Here is a 22,888-nt window from a genome sequence, read left to right as displayed (position 1 = left end):
ATCAAATAAACCATCAAACAGTCCATTTATTGAGGAGCTGGTCCTTTCTCCCATTGATTTAAAATGCTAATTTTATTATATACCAGATTCTCATCTATGCATGGGCCTGTTCTGGAACTTTCTATCTACATCCATTATCATAGATTTATGGTATACTTTGGTATCTAACAGGGTAAACATAGAAACATTTTAGATACACTTTATTCTCTGAAAGTAGCATTGTTAGCAAACCCATCTAGAGATTAGGTAACTTAAAAAAACAGGACACAAGTTCATTTATCACATTAAAAATTTTAAATATTGATATGCTGGGTATTCTTTCATAGTGTTAAATAGGTATTAATATGGAGAATCATCTTTTCATTCATGATATTATAGAACAAAAAATTTTTGAGTGTAATAATGATTCTATATTAATTGCCTATAAACATTTTCAATAAATATGTACATTTTTGTAATTCTTTCCTTTTAGCTTCTTTGTTTTGATGTTATTTACTGAAATGTAATTTAAAATATATATATATATATCTTTATTGATTTCAGAAAGAGGGAGAGGGAGAGATAGAAATAGAAACATCAATGGTGAGACACCACTGGGGATTGAGTCTACAACCCAGGCATGTGACCTGACCGGGAATTGAACCGCAATCTCCTGGATCCTAAGTTGATGCTCAACTACTGAGCCATGCTGGCCAGGCTGAAATGTAATTTTGTATCTGTTGACTCAAATAACAACAATTTTGGGTTTGTAATTTGAATGTCTGTTTTATCACATTTTTAAAATAATTCATTTTTGTTGTGGTTTACAGAAGTATTGATCTGTGATGGATTAGAAATCTTTTTAAATATAGTTCTTCACTTCAGATAGTTTGAGAGGCAAACTAGTTCTAGAGAGCCAATCAATTTCAATTTCTAATTCTTTGCTGCTTGTATAGAGAAACATGATTGATTTTGGTATGTTGATCTTGAAGCCTATGACTTAGCTAAATTCACTAATTAGCTCTAGTCTCCTTTTTGTAGCTTCCTTAGTATTTTCTACACTGACAATCATATCATCTGAAAATAAAGAACTTTCTTTCTTTCTTTCCAATCTGTATGACTTCTTTTTCTTGTCTTTTTGCAGTGGCTAGGACCTCCAGTACAATGTTGAATAAAAGTGGTAAGAGTGGGTGGACATCCTTGCCTTGTTTCCAATCTTAGTGGAGAAAGCATACAGCCTTTTATCATTTTAAGTATGGCTTTAGCTGAGAATTTACACAGATGTCCCCTTTTCAGGTTAGAGAAATTCCTTTTTATTCTTTTCCTAGTTTGTTGAGTTGCATGTGTGTTTTTTTAAATAAAAAATGGGTGTTAGATTTTTAAAAAAACTTTCCTGCATCTATTGACATGATCATGTCTTCTTGTTTTAGTCTGGTAATATGATGAACTGAATGGTATTTGTATGTTAACCTTATTATTGGGATAAACTCCACTTGGTCATATGTTTTATACCTTTTATATAAATTACTGGATTCAATTTGCTAAAATATTGTTGAGGATTTTTCCATGTATATCCATAACAGACATTTGTCCATTTCACCCAAGTGTCTGTCCTGACCGGGAATCGAACCGTCAACCTTTCAGTGCGTCGGTGGGTGCCCAACCAACCGGGCCACACGGGCCAGGGCCTCCCTTTTTATTTAGTAATGGAGGATCTATAGTGATGTCTCCTCCCATTCCTGACACTCATCATTTGTGCCTCCTCTCTGCTTCCCTTATCATTCTGGCCAGAGCTTTACCAAGCGTATTGATTTTCTCAAAGAACCAGATTTTTGTTTTATTGATTTTCTATTTGATGTTTGCTCTTCTCTGCAGTGCTCCCTTTCTTCTGCTTATTTTAGCTTTAGCTGGCTCCTCTTTTTCAGTTTCTTAAGAAGCTTAAGTCATTGATGTTAAACATATTTACTTATCTAATAAGCATTGAATGCTCAAAATTTCCCACTCTAGTCCCTCCTTAGGAACTTTGCTTTGGCAACTCTCCCCCCTCTCCTGCATCATCAGTTTCCCCTCTCCACTGAACCACTCCCATCTCCATGCAGACATGCTGTTACAGCCCACGGCACAGGAGGGAGGGAGGGAGGGAGGAAGACCGCCACGTCTTCAGGCTCTCACAGCTTCCTGCTCTAATTATATGACCGTCTGTACTCCAGAGGCCGCGTCCCAGTCCCTACAGGCCACTTCCGTTAGGTATTCTCCCCACCGACACTGCTCTCCTCGGGCACCCGCAAGGCCGTCTTTCCACCAGCAGCCGTCAGTGCCTACTCATCACCTCGCTCATTCTCCAGCAGCACTCGACACTCTCCCCTGGCTCTCAGGCCGCACCTGCCTGGTCTCCCTTCCTTCCTCAGTGACAAGGGCCCTCCCCTTCCCAACCTCTCAGTTGGAGTGCCCCAGGGTTGTCTTCAGTCCCCACCTTTTCCTCTTGATCTAGATCCATTACCCAGTGCCCTTCATCCACTCCTAAAATTTTAAGTATCATCTTTTTTTTAAAAAAAAAAATTGATTTTAGAGAGAAAGGAAGGTGGGGGAGGGAGAGGGAGGGGGAGAGGGAGAGAGACATGGATTTGTTGTTCCCTTTATTTACCCATTCACTGGCTGATTCTTATATGCACCCTGACCGGGGATGGAGCCTGAAACCTTTGCATGTGGAGATGACACTCGAACCAACTGAGCAACCCAGCCAGGGCCTTAAGTATCATCTTATGTATTGGAACTATTCTATATTATTTCAAAATATGTAGTGCATTTTGTAGTTGCCTTAAAGTAATACTCATGTGTTTTAATCTGGGCAGTGAGATTAAATGTTCCATGAGGACGAAGATCTCCGCCACCTTATTTTCTTGTCCATCCTTCTAAAGTGTGTCACATAGAGGTTTGTGCATGGTAAGCCTCATAAAAAATGCAAACTCCATGTCTGATTGTGCTCAAGCACTGAAAACATACCGTTTTACTACTGGTGGAAGCAGCAGGGCTTACATCATCCACACTGAAACAAGTACCGCCTAAAGTTACTGAGCCTTGGAGCTAGGACCTGCTCAGGGTTTGTAGTCTATTATGGTCACCTTAGAGTGTGTCAAACCCCCAATTCTTTACTGAGACTGAGACCATATTCCAGTTGAGTAGTGCCTTCCATTCAACATTTTCAATGTGGTGAAAGTAAAACAGATACTTCTTTCCATTGGAGGTTTCTCATGTGTTGAGGCTGGTCACAGGGAAATCCCTGTTCCAACTAAACACCAAAGGAATAACAAACTAGAGCCGCAATTTCAGTGTGGAAGTGCTAACAAAATTATACACGAATCTGGGCTGACACCTGAGGAATGCACACCTCTCCCTCTGGCTTACAAGTTAGGAGCAAAGAGCCCTTGGTCCCTGAGGATAGTTCATCTAATAACACAGTCAACATAAACCTGGAGCAGACTCATTTCAAACCAGAGTGAACAGGCATCTCATGGTTCTGAGTTTCAGGCCACAATAATCTCTATGTGGCCTTTCTGATGGCAAAGGCCAAGCTCAACCTCTTAGCTGCAAAGTCTCCTCACCAAGAAGAAAAAGGACTCCATAGGCTACTCAGGGTCACTGGGAAGAAACTAAACTGTACTTTCCTTGTCAATCAACTCCCATCTATAGCCACAAGTGTATGGTATTTTATAAATTCACTGTTTTACAATTAGATTTTTCAAGGTGAGGTTCCAGGATCTTTGAGGATTCTCCTCTGCTTGGTTTAAGACATCTCAGGGAACTTCTGTGCACCAGACTGTTTCTTAACACGCAGAAATGAAATCGGCCTTATGATTATAGATCAGATAACAAAGATTTATCTTTGAAAGAAGACAGAGCTGACCCGTCATAAACAACAGAATGTACAGCCAAGTTTTAAAAACTGCAATAACAGATACTGAAGGATACATTATGCCAAAAAAGAGAAACCCTGGAAAATGAGTAGTGCCAAACAATCTTTATTGTTCACTGAAAAATACAGGTCTGAAAAGAGTCTATTGCATTGTGTATCGACTGCAAGGTCCCATATTGCAAGTATATATGACAAGAGTATAACATAGTAAATGAAACATATTGTACATAGAGATAATGCCCACCTCTCTAAACACTAAAATTTACTAAAGTGAAGTAAAAAGCCTTTTATAAAATGAGAAATGTAAACATTGCAATCATAAACAAAGTGCTCTAAGCAAAGCACTTAAGATTGTTTTGTTGTGACATCTACTCTGTCTACCTAGAGTTAGGAATGGTGGGGCCAGGAAAACTTAGCCAACAAAAAGCTAGCATTTTCAAGTACTTAAGAGCGCTATCAACTCTATTCATAACACCTAGCATCTTTTAGTGAATCTGACACTCTCAGCAAACACTGAAATGTGCTTGAGAATAAAGATATTAACAATGGGGACAAAAGCCATTTTCTGTGCAGTGTGCAGATATCACCATTTATTCTTTTCAGCCATGTTTTCATTAAGATGCATGAAAAGAGGCTATCCTGCCAGTTAGGCACGCCAGGATCGAGGTAACAATACTTCTCCAGTTAATACTACTAATTCAAATGAATTAAAAATAAATGCAAATGTATTAGAGAGCAACAAAATCAAACTCTACTATCCACATAGCAACATATTCAAGAGCTGCAACACTATTCACATTCCAAGGTCAACTTGACTATGCCTACATTTCCCTCCAAACTGAGAAAGCTCTGTGTGGAGAACATACATCACCACCCCCTCTCCAGATACTATCAGGGTCCAGAAAGCTCGTTATAGATAACAAATTTTTAAAAACTGCATCTCTATATATATATACAGCAACAGAGGAAGACTGTGCTCCCTCTGGGCTTCCTTGGCATCAGGCAAAGAGAGGCTATGAGGCTATTTGCAGCAACAGTGCCTAAGCTAACTATGGCAATGCTCACATTCTATGAGAAATTGGGATTACAAAGTTCCTTCATTCATAGGTAGTCAAGGATTATTAAATAACTTCCTGAACTAAGACAACAGTCTTGCCATCAAAGAAAATTTTCTTTTTGCCTGAGAAGTTTTTATAAGTGAGATTTTATAATATCTCAGCTTCTTTACTTAATATTAAACTATCAATGCAAAGAGGACATCCTCAGAGCTCAAGTATGAGTAATATTAATATTCTTGGATTTTTCTACATTTTACAGATCAGCAAATATTTTATCAGACTATCCATTTAAGAGATTTATAAGTCAATAGTAATAACCAATTGTGTATTTTTCTTATTCTGTTAATCAAAAATGCCATGTTCCAACAGGAATAAAGCCCAGTTCAATGGGCATCCTGTTCCCCTCAGCTCTGCACAGTAAATTTCACTGTTTAGTCTCCATGTTCTTGGGATTTCCTATGACTCTTCTGATCTAAGGAAAATCTTCTATAAAGGTGGAAAAATGAAAACTCCAGCATAAGCATTGATATTAGTACTGAAGTAGACTTTAGGGGAACAACTGTAATTGCTTATGAGACTATTTATAGCCTTGCTAGAAACACAACTGCTCTTGAACCCTAGATTGAGAAATTCTAGTAATTTAAATAGAGGAGGGAGTCCACTGAGAAAGGTCTAGTTCAAGGGTAAGGTTCTGGTCCTTGGAATGATCAGTGTCTAGCCCAAAACACCAGCCACGTTTCCATGTTCCATTATAGTTTGTCCAATTCTTCCATGTCATGTCACTGGTGAGCCCTGCCATTGCTGCTCCTGGTTCACCGGGACATTCTGCTGCACATATGGGACTCACTGAGGTTATCACTTTAGTGTGTAGGAATTTTCCATTTCACACCATCAGTTTTCTCAAAGCCACCAACTAGGAACGATTTCTAGTGAGTAAAGGCACAATTCACGGGCATTTCTTCTTTATAAAGAAAATCAAAAGGGTTGTTTAAAAGCTGAACAAACACCTTGGATATTCCTATAAAAGGAATGATGTATCTGCTACCAAAACTCAGAGATGTTTACCATATCTACAGACTAGATAGATTACGTAAAAGCATGGATTTGGCAGTTGAAAACATATTTCCGATTTTACACTACACCATTCCGGGGGAAGTGCTGGTTAGTGCCACAGGAGCAAATTAAGTGTCCACACCACCCTTTTGGTTTGTTTTCCTCATACACTTCCCCCAGCTCCAGTGAAGCCTGTCGCAAGGCCCGTCACTCAGCAGCCTGCCGTGCTGCTCAGAGGTGGAACAATGGGATTCACTGCAACTGGCCCAGCAACCAGCAGTCAGCTGTCCAGCAGAGCCCATAAAAAGCCTTAAACTCAGGAAAGACTTAATAGAATTGCATAAACATTCTTGGTTTTATAATACTTCGCAAGGAAGTCAGAAAATAATTGGTTTTTAGTTAAAGAAACTGAATCTATGCTCAAAAACAATGTAATGCCTCAGGAAGCAAAATCTAGAATGGAAAAAATGGACAAATACAGCTTGCTAGTCAATAGCTTGCTTTGGCTAAATTATCAAGGTAAGTCAGTGCAGTTTATTATTGCATTTGGAAGCACAGCTTACCATGTTCTCAAAATACAGGGTGCTCGTGAAGTCATGAAAACAGCGCACAGCCTTTTGTGACCTCAGAACTGGAAGAGGTCACAGGATTTGACATTTCAGCACAGGTGAGTCAGGAGACAGCTGAACATCTGGTCCTTACTCACTGATGGTGGTCTCAGCAAATTCCTATTTGGACACTGATAGTTCTCAACCTGCTGCACATCAGAGTCATCTAGGAAGCTTTTAAAAATGCCCAAATGCCCAGACCAATTAAACCTGGAGGGGGAAGCCCAGAAACCAGGATTTTCTGTGTCCCCGCCAGGTGATTCTCATGTGAAGCCAGGATGCGCTCCCTTCTGGAGAGCTACTGTGTAAAAGCCACATCATATCTAGTTTTGTTTCTTACTGAATTCCACCAGGAAGAGGAATTTTTAGAAAAAGGCACCATTGTGCTTCCTCTAAAGACGCAGCTTACTGTTCAAGAGTGCTGGTTCTCGGGGGTTATCTGGAGCGCTGGTTGAAAAGGAGGAAGTCCTTGTCTTGGCAGAGCAGGCACAGCTTCAGGCTTCGGCGGCTGCCTCCGGCAACAAAGAATGCCCAGGTGCCCATGAGCACCATGACCGTACTTGCTGACACCAGACTTATTCCATAATGAGGACTAATGAAGGTCTGCAAAGGAAAAACAAATCGGCTTGGGTAATAACAGCTAGCTTATTAAACATGTGGAGTAACCAAAGATAAAGGGAACTATGAAATACTTTTAATGGCTGGGCATGTTTCACCAGATTCCATGTGTGTCGTGTTGTAAGGGGCACCAGAACCACAAAGACACACAGACCAACCTAGTCAACAGACCCTAACCCATGGATCTGAGCTTTGCTGATTCAAATGCATTATAATAACCAAAAGTAGAAACAGAAGGGATCAGTCAGTTAAGCACTCTATAATACAATGTTTATATAATGATATAAAGCCAATAAACTTTATATATATGAAAAAGATTTATAAGAACGTGGAAACTGTTTAAGACATGTTACACGACAAAGCATAACTGAAGACTATTTCAGGCTTGAATGTACCTCTGAAAAAGAAAGATTAGGAAAAATCTTTAATGAGAACAACCAACAAATTAAGAGTTGCCTTTCTGTAGTAAGACTTCAATGATTTATCTATCATTCATCCATTCTTTTAAAGAACCTTTCTGAATTCCCCCTCATTTCCCCATGAGCATGTATTTCATTTAGAGTGGAATCTACCACTGTAGACATGTGGACTTGAGCTCTAACAAGTTTCAGCACAGTGGCAATACTCACCAGGGCTGACACCAGCAGGTGGGTCAGAAGAACTGCAAAAAGGGGGTACCACTTTTTCTTCTCACAGCCATCAAAAAATACAATGCCCCAGAACATGTGTAGCAATATGATCACCAGCGTCATGAAAGCTGAAAGACAGGCATCCATTAGTGCCCAGTCATTCGAACAGCAAACACCAAAGCCCAATGACCACCTGGGCATGGAACACAGGCTCTGGGGGTGCCACACCACTGAAAGCGCTGAACTGCCACCTGACAGCAGGACCGTGACACCCCCCCCCCCACCCCCCCACCCCCGCTCAAATGGTAGCTTGGAAAGCAATGTTTCTGAGCCAGGGATCAGCTCTGCACAGCTTCTCTAGAATGTGAACCTGGTAAAAGGTCAACTGGAATCTGGCTTTCAAGAAGGTTCTCTGAGGAATGCAATACAACTATTGTGGTATTTAATCAGCTTTTTCTAAATTAGTCTTCTGCACTAATTAAGACAGACTTTTCTCAATTAAAAGAAATATCTTCAGTTTAAACAAGTCTTTTCACTAAAGTGAAATTTCTCCTTGGATTTTTGTAAAGGCCAAATGGAAGAATAAAAATATTAAATATTGCAATAATTATCTAAGATTCTTCTTAAGCAACTGAAATTGAATCTGATTAGCACACACAGCTTTTCCTGTGGAATACTGCATATGTGTGTGTGTGTCCCCGATAACATTCTTTATTTAAAATGGTGAAGTTCCACATATTCTGAAAGTTTTAATGTGAAAAAGAAGGCATACAGATTTCCCTTTTTTGGCCATGTAATAAGATACCATTAACACCTGCCAGTCTGGCAAAAACTCAAGTCTGATGCTTTTCTTTCACACTGCTGGTAGGTAAACAACCTAGCATTACCCACTAAAGTTAAAAATTTGCATACCCAATTTCACCCCAGCAATTCCGCAGCTAGATCTCTGCTCTAAAGCAGTTAGTTCTTGAATCAATAAATCACTTGTTAGAACTTGTTAGAAATGCAAATTCTTGGGACCCACCCCAAACTTCCAGAATCAGACACAATGAGCCCAGCAATCTATTTAAACAGCCCTCCAGTTGATTCTGATGCAGTCAAGTTTGAGATCAACTGCTCTAGAGAAACCCCCATATTTGCACAAGGAGATACATATATATGACTATTTATATCAGCACTATTTGTAATAACAGAGAATGTCCATCATCACCAGAATACAAAGAGTGTAGTGTACTCACACAAGGAATACTGTATGATCTACAATATAAATCTCAAAAATATAATGCTGAATGGAGGAAAAATACATATTGTGGAAAAATGACTATTATTTCACTTATACAAAGTCAAAACCTCACAAAATCATATTAAAAAGACATAACAGCTGTGGTTGGAGAAAAACAAGTTGTTACATCTAGTGACAGCATGCCATCCTTTCCATAAATGATGGTAAATACTTTAAAGTAGAAGAGGGATTTTTTTTTTTTAACTTGGGGACAATGGTAGACTAAACTAAAATGATGTATTTTAATCCCAGTGATGATCCTGGAAAGGGAAGCTGCCCTGAAGATAGATGTGTGGTGATATGATGGTGTAGAGCTGAGACCACTGAAGATACTCAGGAGTTAAGTTTATGTCAGAAAAGACAGGGTAGAAACTACAATCTACACAGGCACAAATGTTCACACTCTAAGGTTTTTCTAAAACCTAGATGTCAAGTGGAAAGAGAGAGCAACGACACCATAAGTGGGTCACTCATTTGTCACCTTATGTTTGCCCTTCTGTCCATGTGTTACCATGAACACTGAAACCAGCCAATCATGTTCCCAAATCCTGGAGTTCAGCTACTTGGAAAACGCTCTCATCCAAAGGAGCATTGCTCTGTGAGTTTCAGACAAGGATCCTCAAGATAGCATTAGCCCTGATCTTTCTTCCAAATTCTAAGTCCACATTCCTGTTTGCAAGGCCCTTTCCTGCTAAGAAATACCTTTGATGGATTGACCCTGTCTCCAAAGTCAAGTCTATGTCTATGCTGTCTGTGCCAGGCACCGGGGGTATCATAGTGCACAAAACACAGTGTCCTGGACTCTGCCCCACCTTTTCAGTGTGCTGTCTTATTAACACAATATCTAAACGGGCCTCTTGGACAGTTATTCAAACACTGTGCATTTCTACTTGACTGCTTATTTACTCAGCTAGCACTAGTTTCTGGTTGACTTTATGGTCATCATAAGTCTTTACTATTACAATGTGCTATTTAGAATACTGGGGGTTTATTGTTTATTTTCTCTGCAACTGGTCAGAGGTCCAACAGAAACCAAGACCTGGATATCTAAGCTCCTAGTAAATGGAATGAACTCCAACTAGAAATGAAGATTTGCTAATAGTATCTATAGGGTACTATCTTTTAATTACAAAACCTTTCTCATTTCATGTTCCTAAATACAAAGTTCTAAAAGTTCTTCAATGACTCTAACCCTAAAATTTGTTTTGTTCTAATATTTTAAAAAGTAGAAAAAAACTTCTCTAAGTTAACCATAAGATTATCAAAATTAGTTTATAACCCAGATTAATGAAAGAAGCTTCCATAATCTGTAATGCTTTGAAACATTAATCAGGAAGATGAACAATTCTATTAAGTATTATATGTGTGAAACTGTAGCTGTCTAGTTCAATAATGGGCTTCCTTTTCTGATAATTTTTTAAATCAAATTCTCTTGGTACAAAATGTTTCAATCTAACCTATTTCTAAGCAAGATGTTTCAGTGTTATCTTTAAGAGGCCACATTTAACTGTTTGGTTCTTTTGTCTTTTCTCAATATACTCCAAATACTCTAGCACACATTCACAAATATCTTCATTTTCACATTTGTCCGTCTCCCCCCCTCTCATTCCTGATTTCTATTTTTCTGTCCTTGCAAAGTCAACAGCCTCAGATAGCAACTAATCCCACTACTGGATCCTGCCAGCACAGAAACTGCTATCTTCTGGTTTTCTCTGACGACTTTGGAGTATCTCTAACCATGCCAGAGAGAGCTAAGGGCTGCTGCTGGGTGGCGGCAGCAATAGAGAGGATGTTTAACAACAGACTTCTGGCTTCTTTTTCCAAGTAAGAGAAGGGACTGGGGTGTCAAGGCTCTGCAAAGTAATAGCCAGAGGGAAAGGGGGTTGAAGGTAGGTGGAGGTGGGCAAAGTAAGGATAAATGGGGACTGAAAGAGACTTTGCTTTGGGTGATGGGCACACTGTGCAGTGTGCAGATGATGTTTGGTTGAGTTGTATACTTGAAACCTGAATGGTTTTGTGAACCAATGTTACCCCAATAAACTCAAGTAAAAAATAAAATAAAAATATAAACAGTTAATAAACTGCCACATTGTAGAAATTATACTTTAAAACGTTGTGAAAGAAAGTGAATAAATGAAAAAAAAACCTCACTAGGTTACAACAGCAAGGATTTACTCTCACACTCACTGGTCTAAAGTTGACTGTGCTCTGAGGCTGGACTCAGCTGGGCAGCTCTGCTGCAGGCTGCTGGGTTTGGCTCCTCACTGCATGCTGGGCCCACGTCTGCTCTATACACGTTCATTTTGGGGTCCAGATTATGTGAACACTGACTACATGGGGCATGTTCTCATGGCACATGACCAGCGCCCAAGAGGGTAGGCCAATCATACAAGTGCTTTTTAAGCCTCTTACATCACATCCACTAATTAGCCAATTCAAGTCACATGAGTGAGCTCAAAGTCAGGGGCAGGGAAGTGCATTCTGGCCACCATGAGGCCAGGCAAGAATGTGAATGTATAATTCTATTACAGAAAAATGACAAATTGGGACAAAAATGGAATCTCCCACATTCCTCATACTTTCATTTTTCTTCAAGCTCAATATTCCTCCTTCCTTCAATCATACGCCATAGGACACAGCTTCTAGGTCTTTCACCATACTGACAATGTTCTACACCAGTTTTAGTTCTTCAGTATTCTTGTTAGATCACAATGCACACAATACTCCATATGTGGTCTGACCATATTGATTTCTCCTGGAGAAAGGCTTAGTGATCTTTCTGTGTGGTGTTATGCCAGCAGTAGCCTCATATCTCTAATGTTTACAGCACCTCCTGATTGCATCATTTTCTCTTGTGCTTAGATTTAATCTCATCTTGTTTTGTACAGTGACATGCTATACTGGCTTATCGCCTGAGAGCAATAGGCTATACCACATAGCCTAGGTGTGTAGCAGGCTATACCATCTAGGTTTGTGTAAGTACAGTCCGTGATGTTCGCACAAGGACAAAACTGCCTAGCGACACATTTCTCAGAACATATTCCCCGGTGCATGAATGTATTCATCCATTAATTCTCTACTCAAATAGTACTTCCTCCATAAGCTGTGCCTAGCTTTCATTTTTTAAAATAAATATTTATGGGTCCATCTAAAAACCAAATATTCCACAAGGTGCTGGGGGATATTGCAATGAACAAGACAGACAGTCCTTAGCATTTGGTTGGAAAGATGTAAACAAATACACAGTTGACCAATTAATACAACTGCAGTAAGTACCACAAAGGAGAAGTACAGTACCATCTGAGCAGGGGTTAGAGCTTGGGTTCTGTGTGCTCATGGTTATTCCTCAGTACAGTGTTCATTACACTTTATTATAATTAGCTACTATAAGTAGAAGGTATAAACATTTACTGGGCTGTATTTTCATAGCTTGGTATAACTCCTATTGACTAAAAGTGCTTAATGATTATTTGTGAAATGAGTGGTTAAATGATCAAATGGTTTTGTTCAAAATACTAAATTAATGAGCCAGGATAAGACCTGAACTAAGGACACCAATTCCCATTCTTTTGCCCCTTTATTGCATTACCAAGAAACAGTAATGATTCTAATAAAAGTTAATGCTAGCCTACTACACAATTACAAATAAAAAAGAACTTATACATATATTTGTTAGTTACAAACTATACCTACCTATAGCATGAAAACCCATGTACATATGGGAATCATATAATATATATCTTACACTAACTAGATATACTAATTAATGACCCCCGTATTCCTTAATTATTTTGATTACACAGGCATTTATAATGGAATGTTAAACTAACATATAAACTTACAGATTTAACAGAAAAATTAAAAATGAGCTCATGCCTAAATAAATGGTAACAACAGCAACTATAAGTAACAAACACAAATATATACAAATTAGGGGTTATTTTTAAATGCAATAAAAATTAATTTCTTAAATGTATAATTCAAAATTTATGCTCCAAAGAAGAATGTTATAATAAACAAGAAACTCTTGCACCCGATACAGTAGCAGCTGTTCTTTCACTCTATAAGTACGCATTCACAAGTGGTCAGCCTGGCTTCCTAACTTAGACATTAAAATATTTCCTTTCCTTTACAGTTTCTCGTGAATTTATAGAAATTACAAATACAGTCCTCAAATTGCTAGCAGGTGTTTCTTTTACTTTCTTCCAACAGAGTCACTGAAAGCTAGTCCTAGGAAAGCAGCCTCCTCACTCACTAAGTGAATTAGCACCATCTAGTGAAAGAAGCTGGCAAAAAATAAGTTCCAGGAGAACACTACTTTCAGAACCAAAACAACGTTGACGATGTAGCAGTAAAACAGGCCAATTTAAGAAAATATAGAAACTGTAGCAGTAATGCCCCCTCCTGATTATGTTTTGTTCGTTTGTATTGGACTCTAACAGACTTTAGCTATTAATATTACTTTTGTTCTAAAAACTGACAGTACTATAATCATTAAAAAAAATACTCTAATTATGGAATGTTTTTTTAAAAAGATAATTTGCTATTTTGGAAGCACCACTAAGTAAATATGACCCATTAATACACTTTCCTGTCCTCTAACTTGTAGCCAGAGGTAAAGGGCCTTGGCTTTATTCTGTAGACCTTGGAAAGGATTACACATTTCTGTATAGGGAAGATTAGTGTGGTACCTGCACACATGCTGGATTCACACGGAAAGTGTGCTGAGGGAGGACTAACCAGCTGGGAGTTGACGATAGTAAGCTAGACAGGAGATGCCAAGGCCCGAACTGAAATGGTGAACAACTGTCCAGTGGGTTTGGGGGTCACCACAAAGTGCAGAATGTCTCTAAACTTCTGCAGCACTATGTTTTAATTTGGTCATACCTCTTTATCTTTTCTGGTATTAGATGTTTTGAGATGTTTACTCACTTTTTTTTGTCTTATTCCCCCTACTAATGGGTAAGTTCTTTGAGGATAGAAATTACTTCCGTGTAGACATAATGATTTAATTTTAAAAATATGTGAGTGGGGTCACTTATTTCAATGATATAACTTGTAAAAACCAAAACATAAAGTGTGGTTTTTCAAAAGTACTTTAAAAAGGTTCTTCTTGTGAAATTTAGGAGAAATCTTATGTTAATTATGTCCATTACCAACTCTCAAATGCCTGATCACTGTATCATGATGACAATTTTTATCTTGTGGATAAAAAAGCACTTTGAAATGAGTTGGTCTTTTTATACTGCATCTTTGGATTAAAAAGGTCAACTCATCTATTACCATTCTTTCGTTTCATTTTATCTTTTTAAAGAATATAGTATGATTTATTTTTAAATGTTCAAAAGCAGAAAAACTAAATATTATTTTTCTTTCAGATACATACATGAAGGTAAAACTTTCATGTTTTAGTTTCAAAACCAAACATGTATACATGTGAGAAACCTAACTTTCAAACCCGATTAAACTAGGAAATGAATAATTCAAAATCAGGACAGCGGTTACCCATGAGGGGGCATGATGAGGAACGAGGAGCTCTAAGTTCCTGCTAACGGTCTAGTTCTTAAGGAAAGGGGAAGATGGGCTGTTATTCTTTACATGATACATGTATGTTTAAGTATACATTTTTAGATATATGACTACTTCACATTAAATAAGAACCATTTTTTCTCTCTCAAATTTCGAGATTAAATTATGCTACCTATCCCAAAAAGGGGCTAAGATAACAAATTAATTAAGGATTAGGGCTTATACTGAAGATAAGTATAAACTAATAAAAAAGAGCACAGAGCCTATAAAAATTCACTTGTGATATATCCAATATACAGCAACATTGTTAGAGTAATAAAATAAAAATAAAATAAACTTTACACAAGCTAAATGCTACCCTAAATTTCTTTTTATTTTCATAGGTCCTTTACTTTGTGGTATCTAACAGTATATTGCCCTTAGAAAATATAACACAAATTTCTATTCATTTGAATTCCTAAGCCAGGAATGATCATTTAGACCAGAAGTCTAAATATTCACAGCTACCAGGCACATACCTGAATATAGGAAGAACTGGGGAGAGTCTCCATGAATGCCCACTGTGCCTGGCCCCAAGGAGTCAGACAGGGTGTTTACAAAGGAAAATACTCCACTCATGATTCCAAAGCCCAGGCCAGAAACTAAAGAGGAAGAAAAACACTATTAAACTCCTTCATGCTATGATTTATCTTCAAATCAAATTTCCAAGGAAATATTATTTTGTTGAAGGGGAAAGGGTATACATGCTATTGGAAAAACAGTGGAATGCTGGCTCAGAAAAGGCAGGTGCTTGGCTAAATGATGAATCGAGTGAGAAGAGGAAAGGAAATGAATAGTGGAATGTACCAGAGACATGGAAAAGCTCTCAATAGGCACAGAAGCAGTAGGTGAGATAGAGAAGGGTACGATGCTGAAGCTCTGGCTTTAGTTTATGATAACAGAGTATGCAGAATTAAGTTTGATGGCTTAGAACTGGGAACCGCACTAAAGGGTGACTTGCCCCAAACTGGGTGATTTAACTTAATAGACCCAGATCCAATCTTTACAACACAATTCTGAAAGAAAAATATGCAGAGGTATTAACCGTAGTAATATAAAGAGTCCTCCTAGTACAGCCAAAGTCCTGGTAACCACCTGGAGAAGGTAACAGTAACCTAACTTAGAAGTTGTTAGTTAGCTAGAGTGTTAAAAACCTAACTTTCAAACCTGACTAATATTTAATGGACACACAGGTAAGTGTCACCTGCAATCACTTCCCTTTACATAAGGGCCCTGAAAAGCTAGAAAAATAAGCAATATACACCAATACACCAGACAGAAATAAAATACTAGATCTACAAAGATACAAAAGATAAAAATGGCTTTTATGCAAAATTTGAATTTTTTTTTAGTGACACCATGCAATTCTAACTTACCATAGGCCAGCAGTAGCATAGAAGGTGCTGGTTCATCTGGGTTTATAGTCTTCAAACCCTCACTGGCTTTTCTAAGATAAAACCACACAGATAATTTTTTTTTAAAGGAAAAGTAGTACATCAGGAAAATATATGAGATACTTCAAAATCCAGATACATACTGAGGCTTCTGATAACGTTATACTTAAATCTAAAATCCATTTAAACAAAAACCCAGCAAATTTTCAATTACCTAAAATCAACCAAAATTTCCAGCCCACTTTTGCCTTTTATCTGGCTTTCACATAAAAAGAGAAAAATATAAGTAAACAAGCCATCAGAAAAAAAGCAATACTTCTGACTACTTTCTGAGATTAGTAAATACTTAGTTCAATATCTTATGGCAGACACAGGAATGGTGGTGTGGGAGATCACATTGGTCTCTCCCCCTGAAACTTTAACAAACTGATCAACTATAACTCAACAAAGGGTTCTCTACTCAATATAGAGGCTTGCCTGAGAGACCCATGCATTGAAGCATCTAGGCAAATGGAAACAAATGGGGAGGTGAGAAGGGAGGAGAGCTCAGATGGCCACGGATGCAGCCCTGCAGCGGGGAGTTTGAGGAAGGCTCAGCCAAGAGAGGGGAAGAAGTCAGCAGTAGCAGGTGCTTCCTTCCCAGCTAGGAGGAACAGAGAGTGTTGGTGAGCACTCCTACAAGAGTGAGCAGTGGGAGCTTTGGCTGAGCCAGCCAAGATATCTGGGCAAGGACACAGCACTTGGGCAAGGACACAGTGTGGGGGGTTCTGCCACGGCTATCCACTGTTGAGCGGTCGGTGTTGTAGACAAAGAAATGGAGCCATAGAGCCCTTGGGCTCTCCAAACTCACCTCCCACTGCCCTCGGTATCAGGTTGAGGAGCACATTATCAGCAAACCAAGAACTACTGCAGCAGAATCACTGTTTCCCTCTGTGACTGATCCCCAGTTGGGGCATGTGTGGTAAGGGGAACCCCTGCAGAGGTCTGGAGTTGCTGAGAGGACAAAACAAACCTCACCCCCAAGCAGCTTGGCTTTACTGCAGTGGTGGTCAGCTGTAGGATTTTACAGAGGTAAAAGTCTTGTGATTCAGTGCCACCTACTGGTAAATAGTAGAAAGGCCTCTTTGTAGAAAGCTGCTAGAGAAGAGCCAATAATATATAGATGCCTAGACAGAGAAGACCAGCAAATACCATGAATAACAATGGTAGCAAGGCAGCTCAGAAAGAAATGAAAAATCTCTAGAAACCAAACTGAAACACATGGAAATATGTGATATAAATGACAGAGAATTCAAGATTGCAGTTCTCAAAATACTCAACGAGATGCAAGAAAATACAGACAGGCAACTTAATGTACTCAGAAAACAAAATGAGTACTTTACCAAAGAGATTGAAACTTTAAAAAAAAGAACCAAACAGAAATCCTGGAAATGAAGCATTCAATTAAGGAGATTAGGAGTGAACTACTGAGCATAGGAAATAGAGCTGACCAGATGGAGGAAAGAATTAGTGATATCAAAGATAGGAATCTAGAAATGATACAGAGAGAAGAGAGGGATCTGAGCACAGAAAAAAAAAATAAAAATGAAAGAGCTCTATGAGAACTATCTTACTCCATCATAAAAATCAATATAAGGATAATAGGCACAGTAGCAGAAGAAGAGAGAGAAGGGAATGGAGAGCCTATTCAAACAAATAGTGGATGAGAACTTCCCAAACCTATGGAAAGAGCTAGATCCTCAGATCCAAGGAGACAGAATACCTAGTTACCTCAATCCAAAGAGGCCCTCTCCAAGGCACATTGTATTAAAACTGTCAAAAATTAATGAAAAAGAAAAAATTCTCAAAGCAGCCAGGGAAAAGAAGGAAGTGACCTACATGGGAAACCCATCAGATTATCATCGGACTTCTCAGCAGAAATTCTGTAAGTCTGGAGAGAGTGGAATCAAATATTCAAACAACTGAAAGAGAGAAATTACCAGCCAAGGATAATATATCCAGCAAAGTTATCCTTTAAATACAAAGGAGAAATAAAGACATCCCCAGACACGCAGAGGCTGAGGGAATTTATCGCCAGAAAACCTCCACTGCAGGAAACACTCAAGGGGGTTATTCCACCTGAAACAAAGAGCATAAGGCCACAACACCATGAGTAAGATCACCAAGAAACTTACAGCATAAACAGGGATAATTTGTGACAACAAACACATAAAAGGGGTGGGGGTAAAGGTCTGAACAGGCAAAGGAGGATGGAGGTTAGATGTATTAAAAAGAAAAAAAAAAACACTACTGTATAAATGCAACTTTTTTTTCATAAACCTAATGATAACAACGCACAAAAATCCCCAAATTGAGACACACAGCTTAAAAAAGAAGAAACAGAGGAAAGAAGTATGGATACCAACAAATAAAAACAACAGACAGAAACACAAAGGAAAAGAATCAGTGGAGGCACAGAGCTACCAGAAAACAAAAGATAAAATGGCTACAAGAAATCCTCACACATCAATAATTACCCTAAATGTAAATGGACTGAACTCACCAATAAAGAGGCAAAGAATAGTAGATTGGATGAAAAGCAAAACCCAATCACGTGCTGCCTTCAAGAGACACATCTAAGCTGCAAAGACAAGGGTAGATTCAAAGCAAAAGGGTGGAAAATGATTCTCCAAGTAAATAAAATCCATAGAAAAGTAAGTGTAGCCATACTTATATCTGACAAAATAGATTTCAAGATAATGAACGTAATGCAAGACAAAAATGGACATTTTAAAATCATAAAGGGGACACAACATCAAGAAAACATAACACTCCTTAATTATATATGTACCCAATTAGTGAGCACCATAATATATAAAGCAACTACTCGCAGAATTAACAGGAGAAACAGATCAAAACACAATCACAGTTGGGGACCTTAATGTTGCACTGACAGCTCCAAATAGATCATCCAAACAGAAAACCAATAAAGAAATATCGGCCTTAAATGAAACACTAGATCAAATGCACATAATTGACATTTACAGTCTTTTATCCCAGAACATCAGATTATAGTCTTCTCTAGTGCACATGGAACATTCTCAAGGACAGACCATATGTTGGGTCACAGAACTAGCCTCAACAAATTCAAGAAGATTGAAATCATACCAACCATATTCTGTGACCACAATGCCTTGAAATTAGAAATCAACTGCAAAAAGGAAGTAAAGAAACCCACAAATACATGGAGATTAAACATCATGCCACTAAAAAATGACTGGGCCAAAGGAGAAATAAAAGATGTGATCAACAGATAGATAGAGGCAAATGAGAATGACAATATAATATATCAAAACTTCTGGGATGCAGCAAAAGCATAATAAGAGGGAAGTTTATATCATTACAGGCCTATCTCAAGAAACGAGAAATTGCAAGTAAACAACCTAACAACACATCTTAAAGAACTAGAAAAAGAAGAACAAAAGCAACCCAAAGTCAGTAGAAGAAAGGAAATCATAAAAATTAAGAGCAGAATTGAACGAAATAGAGAACTAAAAGACTATACAAAAAAATTAATACAACAAAGAGTTGGTTCTTTGAAAAGATTAATAAAATTGGCATCCCCTTGGCTAGACTAAGGAAAAAAGAGAAAAGATCCATATAAACAAAATCAGAAATGGAGGAGAAGTTACCACAGACATCGCAGGTATACAAAAGATCATACTAAAATACTAGGAAAGACTATATGTCATCAAATTCAATAACCTAGAATAAATGGATAAGTTCCCAGAAATACATAACCTTCCCAGATTAATCATGAAGAACTGGAAAATCTAAATAGACCAATCAGCAATGAGGAAACTGAGACCACCATCAAAAACCTCCCCAAAAATAAAAGTACAGGACCAGATGGCTTCACCGGTGAATTCTACCAAACATTCAAAGATTTAAAACCTATCCTTCTCAAACTATTCCAAAAAACTGAAGGAGAGGCAATACTTGCTAATACATATTATGAGGACAACATAACCCTGATACCAAAACCTGGCAAGTATAACACAAAAAAAGAAAACTACAGACCAATATCTCTAATGAATACAGATGCAGAAATCCTAAATAAAATACTAGCAAATCAAATACAACAATACATCAAAAAAATAATACATCATGATCAAGTGGGGTTCATTCCAAGGACACAAGGATGGTTCAACATATGCAAATCAACCAATGTAATACACCACATTAACAAAAGAAAGGATAAAAATCATATGATCTTGTCAACAGATGCTGAAAAAGCATCTGATAAGACACAACATCCATTTATGATTAAAACACTCAATAAAACAGGAATAGAAGGAAAGCACCTCAACATAATAAAAGCCATATATGACAAACTCACAGCCAATTATTTAACTCAATGGCAAAAAACTGAAAGTTTTTCCTCTAAGGTCAGGAACAAGACGAGAATACCTACTCTTACCACTCTTATTCAACACAGTACTGGAAGTCTTAGCCAGAGCACTAAGGCAAGAGAAAGAAATAAAAGGCATCCAAATTGGGAAGGAAAAAGTAAGAGTGTCACTTTTTGCAGATGAGATGATTCTGTACATAGAAAACCCTAGACTCCACCAAAAACTATTAGAAACAATAAACAAATACAGTAAAGTTGCAGTGTACAAAAATCAATGTACAAAAATTCACTGCCTTCCTATATACTAACAACAAAACTTCAGAAAAAGAAATGGAAAAAAATACACAAAACAACAATTCCTTTTGCAATTGCAACCAAAAGAATAAAATAACTGGGAGTAAATTTAACAAAAAAAAGATGTGAAAGATCTATATACTGACAACTACAAAGCATTATTAAAAGAGATTGAAAAAGAAACAACAAAATGAAAAAATATCCCGTGTTCATGGATTGGAAGAATCAACATAGTTAAAATGGCCATATTACCCAAAGCAATATACAGATTTAATGCAATTCCCATCGAAATGGCAATGTCATTTTTTAAAGAAATAGAACAAAAAAATCATGAGATTTGTATAGAACCACAAAAGACCCCGAACAGTCAAAGCAATTCTGAGAAAAAAGAATGAAGCCGGCGGTATCATGCTACCTGACTTTAAATTATACTACAGAGCTACGATAATCAAAACAGCATGGCATTGGCAGAGAGACACACAGACCAATGGAACAGAACTGAAAGCCCAGATATAAAACCACATGTATATGGGCACATAATTTTCCACAAAGAAGCCAGAAACACACAATGGAGAAAAGAAAGCCTCTTCAATAAATGGTGCTGGGAAAATTGGAAAGCCATCTGCAAAAGAACGAAACTAGATTACAGTCTGTCCCCGTGTAAAAAAATTAATTCAAAATGGATCAAAGACCTAAATATAAGATCTGAAACAATAAATTACATGTAACAAAACATAGGTACTAAACTTATGGCCCTTGCTCACAGAAAACATTTTATGAACTTGACCCCAAAGGCGAGGGAAGTAATGGCAAAAATAAATGAATGGGATTATATAAAACTAAAAAACTTCTGCACAGTAAAACATACCTACAACAAAACAAAGAGGCAGAGGACTGAATGGGAGATAATATTTGCAAACAATAGCTCCAACAAAGATTTAATATCCAAAATATATAAAGAACTCATAAAACTCAACACCAAACAACCCAATTAAAAAATGGGCAGAGGACCTGAACAGATACCTCTCCCAAGAAGACATAAATATGGCCAACAGAAATATGAAAAGATATTCAACCTCGCTAGCAATTAGAGAAATGCAAATCAAAAGTACAATGAGATACCACCTCACACCTGTTAGAATGGCTGTTATCAACAAGACAAGTAACAACAAGTATTGGAGAGGTTGTGAAAAAAAAAGAAACCCTCATTCACTGCTGGTGGGAATGTAGACTGGTACAGCCACTATGGAAAACAGTATGGCAGTTCCTCAAAAAATTAAGAATTGAGTTACCATATTACCCAGCAATCCCTCTCCTGGGTATATACCCGAAAAACTCGAAAACATGTATTCGCAAAGAAATATGCACCCCTATGTTCATTGCAGCATTATTCATGGTGGCCAAGACATGGAGACAACCAAAGTGTCCTGCAACAGAGGACTGGATTAAGAAGATGTGGTGCATATATAACATGGAACACTACTGAGCCATAAGAAAAGACGAAATACTGCCATTTGCAACAGCATGGATGGACTTTGAGAATATTATGCTAAGTGAAATAAGTCAAGTCAGAAAAAGCTAAGAACCATATGATTTCATTCATATGTGGATTATAAAACTAAAACTCATGGGCACAAACAGCAGTGTGGTGGTTGCCAGAGGGAAGGGGGTGGGAGGTGGGGAGTGAAAGGAGCTTAATATATGGTGACGGAAGATGATTTGACTGTGGGCGGTGGGCACACAGTACAATATACAAATCTTGTATCTCAGAAATGTACATTTAAAACCTATATGATCCTATTAACCAATGTCACCCATATATATGTGTGTGTGTGTGTGTGTGTGTGTGTGTATGTGTGTATATATATATCCATCCTATGGTATCTACCACTCTGAATTTTTTCCTTTTCCCAAAGAAATATATCTTCAACCCCACTGTGTTGGTACTTTGTTATATCTTCCACCTGGGCTATACTTATTCTGCCACCATCCTTTCTAGCTTCCACTCTATAGAATTTCAATTGTATTCAACCTTCAAAGTCTAATTCAGGCTGCAATTTCTCAAAGAAACCACCTTTACCAATGATTGGTAATCATTCTCT

General features: G+C 37.9%; 1 protein-coding gene across 5 annotated transcripts in view; it reads right to left on the bottom strand.

Annotated features, from left to right (window-relative positions):
- Positions 1 to 22,888, bottom strand: part of APH1B (aph-1 homolog B, gamma-secretase subunit) — a 174,486-nt gene that overhangs the window by 146,832 nt on the left and 4,766 nt on the right. For all 5 annotated transcript variants that reach the window (XR_013997824.1, XM_081123266.1, XM_081123267.1 and 2 more), the window contains exons 3-6: positions 16,085 to 16,155; positions 15,188 to 15,310; positions 7,859 to 7,986; positions 7,021 to 7,214 (exon numbers count right to left, since the gene is read on the bottom strand). Coding sequence is in view for 4 of the 5 variants with exons in the window: in XM_081123266.1 (XP_080979392.1) it covers positions 7,047 to 7,214; positions 7,859 to 7,986; positions 15,188 to 15,310; positions 16,085 to 16,155 (490 nt within the window). In the remaining variant the exon portion in view is untranslated. The remainder of the gene's footprint in view (positions 1 to 7,020; positions 7,215 to 7,858; positions 7,987 to 15,187; positions 15,311 to 16,084; positions 16,156 to 22,888) is intronic.

Source organism: Miniopterus schreibersii (assembly GCF_964146895.1).
Source record: "Miniopterus schreibersii genome assembly, chromosome: 1".
Lineage (NCBI taxonomy): Eukaryota > Metazoa > Chordata > Mammalia > Chiroptera > Miniopteridae > Miniopterus > Miniopterus schreibersii.
Note: the sequence above shows the minus strand (reverse complement) of the source record. Positions and strands in the feature narration are given on the sequence as shown.